The sequence below is a fragment of the Crinia signifera genome, chromosome 4 (genome assembly GCF_055691185.1).
Source record: "Crinia signifera chromosome 4, ASM5569118v1, whole genome shotgun sequence".
Lineage (NCBI taxonomy): Eukaryota > Metazoa > Chordata > Amphibia > Anura > Myobatrachidae > Crinia > Crinia signifera.
This window is the reverse complement of record NC_139220.1, coordinates 81,162,326-81,173,265: the sequence shown is the minus strand read 5'-3', so window position 1 is coordinate 81,173,265 and position 10,940 is coordinate 81,162,326. Positions and strand designations below refer to the sequence as shown.

The 10,940-nt window shown below is 43.4% G+C and overlaps 1 protein-coding gene across 1 annotated transcript in view; it reads right to left on the bottom strand.

The window, feature by feature from the left end:
* Nucleotides 1-10,940, bottom strand: part of LOC146074120 (A disintegrin and metalloproteinase with thrombospondin motifs 2-like) — a 301,085-nt gene that overhangs the window by 264,998 nt on the left and 25,147 nt on the right. Inside the window, exon 2 of the mRNA XM_083181900.1 lies at nucleotides 10,523-10,884. Within this exon, the coding sequence (XP_083038026.1) occupies nucleotides 10,523-10,884 (362 nt within the window). The remainder of the gene's footprint in view (nucleotides 1-10,522; nucleotides 10,885-10,940) is intronic.

Below are 10,940 nucleotides of genomic sequence, written 5' to 3'. Positions count from 1 at the left end.
CAAAGGAATAACTGACAGAGCTAGCAAACATAGTCTGAAATATCTTGGTCCAGTCATCGTCTGCTAGATCAACCTGAAGGTCACGTTCCCAAGCAGGAGCATATTTAGGTAGAGAAGGGTACATATGTTCAATCAGGAAGCCATAACCCCATGAAAGAAAATGTGCCAGATGCAAAGGGACCAGGCACATGGTCTCAAAAGGGGTCAAAGGTCTGTTGGCGGCCGAGCATATATCCCTCCCTTGCACAAAATGCTTCAATTGCAAATATCTCCAAATCTCAGATGGAAGATCCCATTTAGTTTGCAAAGCAGGAAAGGACAACACACACTTACCCCTTTCACCAGCTGACTGACCCACTGTACCCCACGATGTTTCCATACATCAAAAGAACCATCTACAGTTCCTTCCTATACCGTCAATAATGATTTTACAGGCAGAGAGTGGCAAAATAATTACCTACATTGTGCCCTCTTTATTGAATTTCCAGTGACGTCTGTACTGTATTTGCTGCCGAAAAAAAACACAAAAATCCTGTTTACCCACTGGGCAGGCCTATAATTTCAGCCAGGGACTCTATCATAAAGTGTCCCAGTTTCTTGATTTCCACTTACAGCCCATTGTTCAGTCTCAAGACACATACCTTAAAAGATACTATTTCATTCATTTTGAAAATCTACCTGCTGATTACTGTTTGGATGTGGTTAGCCTCTACACCAACATTCCCTAGGGGGACAGAGGTGGTGAGGAGGCTAATAACCTCCAGTCCGTGTTACAGTGGACCAGACATATCATTCTTTATGCTTCTGTTACAGCTGACTAACATGGAACTATTTTTTATATGTTGATTGTATATTCAATTAGCCATGGGATCGGCCATGGTACCTGCCTTTGCTAACGCCTTTTTGTTTAAAATGAAACAAACAATTTTTTTTAGAGATCAAGAGGTGGCCGCTAAAATGATATTTTTCACTACCTCTTCCTCATTAGGATGGGGTCTAAGATGGAATTTAATAATCTAATAAAATCTGATCATTTAGCGGATGACAATATTACGTTTACGAGCAACATCAGTAAGTCGTCTATTCAAGGTCAAGATTTCCAGATCTCTATAAACGGTAAAATACATACAAATTTATTTGAAAAACCTAAGGATAAAAATACAATTTTGCATGCCCACAGTTACCATCCTCCTGCACTCACAATTCTTACGAATCCATAGAATCTCTGATTGTCTTGACAACAATGATAAGAATTTGATAAGGAAAGGAAGAATTATACGAAACCACCAAGGTCAGCAGTAATACTAAATTAATTCCATTTGTTAAAATGCTATGGTTTGGTTACACTTTTGCTGCCAGGCAACCAGATGCTGAGCTTGGCATATGCAGGGGAGCATGCGTCGCTGATAGGTGACATCAGTCCTTGGGGACCCCATACCCTCACACATGACCCATTCCATTAGGTAAAAAATGCTCTGTTCCTGGACTTCCCTGCCAGTGGCAGTTACAGAGGTTGGACTCCAGAACAGTCCAAAATTCAAAGAGGGGGGGGGGGGGGTCACATCAACTGCCAGTGAGTCCAGGACAGTGATGTTTGAGGTGGCAGTAGGTGTGGCTCCCCTTTTTGAATATTGGACTGTGCTGCAGCCCCAACTCTGCAACTGAAACAGAGCATTTTGTACCTAATGGAATGGGCCATGTTGGAGGGTATGGGACCCCCAATCGGAAGTCGGTGATCGTGCACTATAAGAATAGTCAATAGGCACTCTAATGTATAAACGGAGAGAAATCTGTATATAAAGTCGGCTGAAGATTTAGTAAAAACTGCATATCGACCTTGTTCATGTCGACCTTTTGACCATGTCGACCTTTAACCCCTGTTGACCTTTTGACCACGTCGACCTATTGCCTGTTGACCTTTTTCTAGTGTCGACCTTTTGACCCTGTCAACCTTTGGACTGTCTATCATGAGTCAGTCTATGATCAGTCCGGTCACCAAAGTGATGACCCCCACAAAACCTATCATATTCCCATTGCCCATTCCTTTTCCTGCCCACTTTGACACCAGTGCAGTCACCTGTCAGGGCCATAGGTCCCAGGTTAAGGGATTTATGGTAAAAGGGATCCGTAAAAGATACCCTTTTACCCCTTAAGGGTCCTGCCCGAGTGATACCTTGTAGGTCCACCTGTTGAGTAAATCCAGGGCTATACATCAGTATTGTAGATATCAATAAACACACAATTTCATTAATACACTGTGTACATTTTCTTTATTACCTATTTCGGACTATAGTGATTTCGCTGTATTGTAATCCACAGCATACACTATATTGGCCCTTATTCTGATCGGTGCGGGCCGATCAGAATATGCGGCCGCAACCGTGCAGGCGAATCCCCGCCTTCCATACGAATCGCCACCTGCCGTCCGTACGCGGATATGTGGCGATCCGCATGAAATTGGACGGGGATACGCCTCCTCCGTTTTGGGAGCTGCCCCTGCATTCGATGGTCGCCGAACATCGAATGCAGGGCCGCACGCTCCACCAGGTCCCGCAACACAAGACCACACGGACACTTGTCCGTGTGAAATCATGTATGGGGGCGGGCAGCTGACATCCGGCGATGTCAGATGCCCGCCCCGTACCCACGCGTCACGGCCTCATTACCATGCATACGCCCCGCGTTTGCATGGGAACGCCCATGAAACGGGGGGCGTATGCATAGGGTAATGAGGATAAGTAGCCCCTCACGCCCCTCTACGCCCCCTGTGCGGCGTATAAAGAATCCATGCGGCGAAATCGCCTGCACATGCGCAGAGTGACCTCTGCACATGCGCAGACGATAAACATCGGCGGCCCGTACGCAAGCGGGAATATCCGCACCGATCAGAATAAGGGCCTATATTATGTAATTAATACATAAGGTGAGCGCTAGGTACATACACAATTAATGCATTACCTTGATATTAGACCACTCTACCGAGCAGCCCCTCTGCACATTTAACTTTAGCACTGTAACCACCCCATATGCTTCACACCAATGAAAAGGCATATATATAAGCTTTAAATATTTCGACAGTACCTAATGCACAAAAAGAATGGCAGAAAGTATTCTAGGCAACGATTTCCCCTGTGGTCTCCCATCAGCACATCTTGTGTACAAATACTTGTGTTCTTTAAATCCTAAAATAACCCCTTTACAATGATCCTTGGAATTCATAGCCTGGAAAGCTCCACATAGATTGTGTTATTTTAAACCAACTCCACTGCTGTAAAGCTTGATTATTGGATGTTCATACAGTAATATATTTGGCTCAGCAAAAGTTATCCTACATGACAGCCATTACACTATACACTGTCAATGTATATATTCTTGTATATAGACTTCTATAAATAACACTACAATATAGAGGTAGAATATCTGAAAAGCAATAATTGGTGCTTTTCAAATACAGATGTGTCCATCACAGATCAGGAAATTTGATATGTCGAGCGAAACCAACTCATTGTGCCGGAATACAGTATATAAAAATAAATACTGCATGAGAAAAGCGGGCCAGTGGACCAGTGCTCACTGGGGGATTTCAAAAGACTTAACAGCAAACAGTATTGGGCACAAAACAAGCAGGAAGAACAGCTGCTCTTTCACAATTACCTACACCAGGGGAGTCCAAACTTTTTGCGACGAGGGCCAGATTTGGTGAGGTGAAAATGTGTGGGGGCCGACCATTCAGCCTGACATTCTTTGAACCATTAATCACATCAGAATGGTCCCCCACTCTGTCCCCATTCACTCTAAGTCCCCCAGCCTGCCCCTTCACTGTATATTCCCCAGCCTGTCCCCCTTCTCTGTATTCCCCCCCAGCCTGCCCCCATTCTCTGTATTCCCACCCCCAGCCTGCCCCCATTCACTGCATGTCCCCCACTCTGCACCACAGCCTGTCCCCCTTCTCCGAATATCTATCACTGCCTCCATTCACTGTATGTCCCCAAGCCTGCTCCTTCTTCACTGTATGTCCCCCAATCTGCCCCCATTCACTGCATGTCCCCCCATTTTGCACCCACTCTGTCCCCCAGCCTGCCCCCCTTTTCTGAATTTCCAGCACTGCCTCCATTCACTGTATGTCCCCAAGCCTGTCCCTCCTTCACTGTATGTCCCACAATCTGCCCCTATTCACTGGATGTCCCCCAGCCTGCTCCTCCTTCACTGTATGACTGCCATTTACAGTATGTTCCCCCTCTGCTTCCATTCACTATGTCCCCCAGCCTGCCCCTCCTGCACTGTATGTCCCCCACTCTGCCCCCATTGACTGTGTGTCTCCCTGCCTGCCCCCACAAGGGGCCCCCAGTGGAACTTTGTGTGAGCCAGAGGATGGAGAGGAAAAACAGGCACTGCAAGGACAGGAGACAGATGCTTGGGCTCCCTCTGATGCCCTCCTCTGCTCTACATGTTACGGGAGCAAGCTTCCCCTGGCTGCCCCCCTCTCCGCACACAGCTGCCACTGTGATTGCGGAGGAGGGTGATATACGATTGTAGCAGCCGGGGTTGCTGTCAGTCAACCGCTAGTCATTTTTCTTTATGATCCATACACATTTTCTGTTGCTTTTTTCCATTGCCCATGTCGTTCTAGAATCTCTCGATTATGCAGTTTCCAGTACAGTAAACACACACCCGCAGTTCTAGTTACATCCCATCTGGTGGCATGCAATAGGCCCTTCAGAGATTTCATCTCCAGGCCTATGAGGACCTTAATCTGACACTGCTCATTCCCTCTATATTTCCCCTCCTCTCCTGTCAGTGATGCCTGTCATGCTGTCACATCCCTTTAAAACCCTTTCCCCCCTCCCTCCCTCTTTCTCTCCTCCTTTCTCTGACACGGGAATGTTGACAGGGCTGACACAGGGAGAGGGGGACATGGCTCTCACAGGGCGAAGGAATGGCATAATGTGTAATAGTCATTACAGTGTGTGGCACATTGTGTAATGGGTATCACGTGAGTCAAATATTGTGTAATGTGCATCACGGTGTGTCAAATAATTTGTAATGGGCATCACGCTGTTCAGCATTTTTTGCAATGGGCATTATGGTGTGCAGCATTTTGTGCAATGGGCATTATGGTGTGCAACATTGTGTGTAATAGGCATTATGGTGTGCAGCATTTTGTGTAATGGGCATTACGGTGTTTTCCATAATGTATAATGGGCAGTGTAATGCCTCCTTTTCGTGATGCCACACCTCTTTTCCATGAGGCTATGCCCCCTTTTTGCCACGCGGCTTGCCACGCAAGGGTCCCGCCTTCTACAGGTGGGCCTGTGCGCTCAAAATGCCAGAGCCGATTTCTGGTCCCAGTCCGGCCCTATTTACATGGCAACATTGGTGCAACTGGAGCTTGGCCCCCTAGGCACCTTGCTAATGGTAGCACCTGCCCTGTCTATTTCACTTCAAGTTTCTTGAAAGGCTTTAAGCAGCCCCCAGTAAAAAGTCTGGAAAAAGTATAATGTTGCTTTCACACTGCAAAACCTGCTTTGACCTGGTTTTTGAAACCTTTAAAAAAAAGGGTCAAAGCAGGTTAAACCCCTTTCTGACTGCACTTATAAAAACTGGTATCTAGGGCATGGCACTCAGTTCTCTCTGCTGGCTGGGTCCTAAATACCATTTCAGACCCATTCACAAAAAAATACGGGTCTGAAACGGGTAGGACCCTGCTTTTTTACAGTTTCCAAATACTGGGTTTTTTTTGGAAACGGTAAATTCAGAGTGGACATTTCAGACAGCACATATTAACGTTTTGAAATGGTAAAAAAATGACCAGGTAATATGTGCGGTCTGAAAGGGGCATGACTGTGCTCATCCAGGGACTCATTGAAAAAGCACCCATGTGGTGTGAAACGCGTTGGATACGTTAAGGAGCACCAGGAGAGGAGAACTAAGCTTCCCCAGCCACCCAGAAGAACCTTGCCGCAAATCTGACAAAGAAGTCGGAGCCGGCGGGTGACCGCACAGCACCCGGCCGCGAAGTCCCGCAGCTACATACAAACGCTGCTAACTTTAAGCAAGAACATCAGGGTAAGATAGGGATAGCTTCTCCCGAGACTCTGTTGCTCCCACATCAACACAAAAGTGTGTAAACATATTGGTCTTTGATTTTATTCATTTACGTTTTTATTATTGTTTTATTTTTATTTTTAATTTTTATTTTTATTTTATTTTATTTTTTATTCATTTATGGTTTATTTATCATTTATCCTTTCCTCATCTTCCTCATTTTTTCTTATTTTTATTCATTTATTTCCTTACGCTTCTACCTCTTTTCTGCACTCTCTATGCAAAGCTGATCGCCCGTATGTGCACCAGCCTCAATACCCCTCCCTAGAAATTGTTTGTGCTCCCAAGTCTGTCCTCATCCTTGTTCCCTAGCGCTTGACCCAAAATTGTGTCCGCACAATCTCCCAATATATCCAGGGACTCTATTTTACTCGGGTACAGGAATCCCCAGGCTGTGAAGCAAGGCATGATTGGACATGTAGTTCTGTGTGTGACCAGAGCCATCTGAGAATAGCTGCGAAAGCAGCTGACACACATTTCTTTCACCCCTTGATATACAACGAAGTGGCACCAAACATTACATATTGTGCATGAAATATTAAACTATACTAAAAAGTACAAATTAAGAAATATAAAAAAAAAACACACTAAAATGTACAGAGAAAAAAAAGGTGCTTCAATATTTATTTTGGCTGAACTATAAATGCAAAGGGGATTATGCAAAGCTGTCCACTCGGCTGGTAGTACCAGCAGATGAACGTCTCCGGCCAGCGATGATGTAGGAGCATGTATCAGTGCTCATAGCCGGCCTATACCCACAGAAAGCAGCTCTAAACACCAAAAGTGAGCTCTTTTCAGGTCAAAACCACCCAGTGTGTATGGGCCTGTAGGTTTCCAGATAAAAAAATATATATTTCAAGGATATGAATTAGTTGAGTTTTTGTGTTGTTTTTAAATGTGGATGTGGGGTATGTTTTTAATGGTGTTTCTTTTATATACTGTATAAAAACACCTGAAACTTTCAAAAACGCTGGGTGTCGAAACCCCGCATGGCCAGGAAGCGGTGCCACACACAGAAGTTTTCAATGGTGGGGATGGCCACAGCCCGGCAGCCGTCCCTTCCAGTGGTGGGATCCGGCTGCAACCGGACGGCTGGGCCGTGGCCGTCCCGTGTGAATGGACACATTTGTGTGCCGGACAGTGTGAAATGAGCCTTACCATTGTGTTTTGGGTACTACTTGAAAACAAAAAAAAACCTGTTGCACTTTACCATAGTTTAAGATCAGAAGCTGATTGTGCTGTATTATACATTAAGAACATTAGATCATTAACAATAACTGGGCATATTGTACGTAAGTAGATTGATTTGGAAAAAAATATCTTATTTAGATCTAAAATATTAAACAGTGGCCTGTTTCCTATTTGTAAGGTATTGCACAGCCGCAGGGAAGCTGGACAAATAAAAAGCAAATAAAGCAGGAGGCGTTTTGTAGGAAATAGACATCTCCTGCATGCTTCCAAGGACGCAGCAATGGATCAACAGACAGATATTACTCAGAAACAAAATGATTTGTTCTGACATCTGACTAAATATGCAATTTCTATAATTCAATTCAGGGATGACAGTAGGAAAAAAAAATCTGAAAACACAACACACTGTCACATTTAAAGCTTTTAATATAATAGTTTCTAAGTGTTGTAGCATGATAAAATATACCTTTACCTGTACATCACAACAGTGTAATAACTATTTACCAGAAATACAGAGGAATGAAGCCGGTGTTTGGGTAGAGTTGATTGTGGGTGTCCATCATTCTGTAGTCATAGTAACTGTTAAGCAGGAAATCTTACTAGACAAATATAGAGAAATGTTCTAAAGAAGCTTTCGCTGTACATTCAAGAGGAATATAAGGACATATGTAATCTATGTTTCAGGAAAAAATTGATATGTAAAAACTAGAGATGTGGTTTTGGATCTGTATTTGGTTTTGCTAAAACCCCCCTTGTTGGTTTTGGATCTGCCTTTTATAAAACACCAAAAACCAGCTAAAATCACAGACTAAAGCCTGTTTTTATTCCTACAGTATTATTAACCTCAAGATCCACTCATTTGCAGTCGATTTGGATCACCTTTACAGCAACAAATCAACCAAAATAAGGTCCTGTGTGTGTAATGGTTCTACTACGGTGGGCATTATATGTATAAGCAACGCTGCTACTGTGGACATTTTGTGTAAGGCACTACTGTAAAGAGTCATGTGAATAAAAGGCTGTAACTGGGTGTGTGCCAGAGGTGTCTTGCCCATTTGCACTGTGGGTACACCATCTGACATCACCACCCTCACCACGGCCACTCACCACCAATTGCTAGCCACCACTGCTATCAGACCTTGTGGTCCAGCAGGTGCAGTTGCTGATTGGCTCACGATTCGGCACCATATTAGAAAATCAATTCAGCGCCTATGCAGGCTCTGCTGGGCTCAGGGCTAGACTGGGCTAAAATCAGTTAGAAGTACTGTGTGTATACTGCAAAGGGCACTACTCTGGGCATTGTGTAAGAGGCACTACTGTTGGCATTATGTGTAATATATTCCACTAACCCTTCCCTCTGTGTATGAAAGTGTAACTCCCTACCCCTGTGTGTGCTTGTGTCACCATGTACCCTAACTCCACCCCTGTGTGTCACCCTGCACCTTCTCTTTGTAGAAGGGAGGCCCTTTTAAATTTTTAATAATGAGTCCTCAAAGTTGTTACACTCCTGATATTACCAAATATACCACTGCATTTGCTAATCCACCTTAATTATTATTTCTGTGTCCTGTCCCCTGATGCAACTATATTTACCATGTACTGGTCTTAAATTGCTTTGTACCGCAAGCTATTTTCTTCTTTTTGCTCATTTACGTATTCTGTTAGGAGCTGCGGACCCCTTGTGGTGCCATATAAATAAACAATAATATTTTATTATGTATTATGGTGCCCTCATACCAATGAATAGATTTAAATACAGTACATTTTATTTCTATGGCACTATATTGCTACATACAGATGGAGCCGCACTCAACTAAGTGGCTCTCGGCATACCGCCAATAAGCTGCCGCGTCCCTAACTCTGTGATCGGCGTGCCAGCACTACAGATGAGCACGTCTCCATCTGTATGCCATAATAATGCCACAACCTGTATACGACCAGTAGTGTCATATAAGAATTAATCATAAAAATGAAAATGATCATTTAGAACCATTGTAAAGTCACCCATTTCTATTTGGTGAGACCCTCACTAGCCAGTGGCGCTGAGGTCGAGGTTATGTGGGCAGTGTTATAATTGTTCCGGCACATGTGGCACCAGGGCCGGTGTTGGCAAGTGTCTTATTCCTATGCATTAACTGGCACATTGGTTTATTTCCTCCTTCTCCGTCTCTAACATTGACTTATCTAGACTCTCCCTTGATAGCTATTACTGACCTCCTGTTACTTTTATCCTTCCTTTCGATCATCTGCACTATTATTATCCCCTTGGAAACCCCTAGTTTCTCTGTGTCCCCTTATTTTAATCCACTATGCCTTTCCTCTCCTACTCTTCTCTACAGTGACCACTTACCAATCCACGTAACTCCTGTCTGTAAATCCTCTCCTTCATTTCCACTGCAATGTTCTTCTCCCCTCCTCAGTTTCCCCCTCCTCTCTCCATGTCCCCTTCCTTCCCTCCACCCAACAACTCCTATCCTACTCTCATACACCTTCGCCTCACATTGCTCCACTCCAAATTACAAGAGGTACATATAAAAAGTCTTATTTTAAAGCTGCTAAAACTTAGGTGCTCCACCCACAGTCAGAGTCCTCTGTCAGCGCATCACACAGTGCAGACGATATGCAACATGAATACTCATGCTGCCAGTGCTATGCAATGTGTAAGAGGCATTTCTGTGTAGCATAATGTGTATAAAGCGCATTAATGTGTGTAACTAAACTGTAAGGGGCATTACTGTGCAACAATATGTGTGATGGGATTTGTGTGTGTGGAATAATGTGTAAGGGGTATTTGTGTATTGCATAATGGAATAATAGTCACTACTACTGTATAGCTGAATGTGTCCCTAGGGGGAATCCCATGCACATGTAGGGATGTGTGATATGTGTATGGGCAATCTGTGCTAACGAGTGTTCTAGTTAGCACAGGCCGGCAATTTGATTAGACTGACTACATGTAGTAAAAATCCAGTCTGGATCAATCCGTGCTTAATTTCTGAAAAATCTATAGAAAAAAAAAATCTTAAAAATTGCCCTGTGTGTATGCCCCTTTACTGATAAATGACAGCATACATACATATTATATACTTAATATGAACAAGCTATTTTCAGTCAAAATAATGGAAAACATTTTTTTTTCATGGGAATTGTATGATGTACAAATGATATACATTTAGGAAAAGAATATCATGTATTAAGGGCTGTATAATGGCATGTAAAATCTTACCAGTCCATCACAGTTGCTTATAGCAACAGAAGCATTAGGCAGATCTGTTATATCTCCAACGTATAGACAGTTTCTATGCTGTGGTTCTATTTCCAGCACATTGGAATCTTCCTCCCATTCTATTGTCGCTCCAGGTGCAATTAGTTTTGAGTTCACTTTTAACCTTAGATGAAATTCTGTTCCAAAAATAGTAACATTATAATAAATTTTATTGTCACTTGATCCGTTTCGGGTATCCACAATGTCCCTTTGAAAACGAGCTTTTTGTCTTCTTGAAACGGAATGTGATAAAAAATTTCCCTCCGAATCTGTACTGATTGGCGTTACAAGGCTGTATTCTTCTATCTTCTGCAAAAGGGAATCTAAACACAAAAAAGATGTTCTGCGTAAATCATTTAAAGTCTCTGTCTTTAAAAGA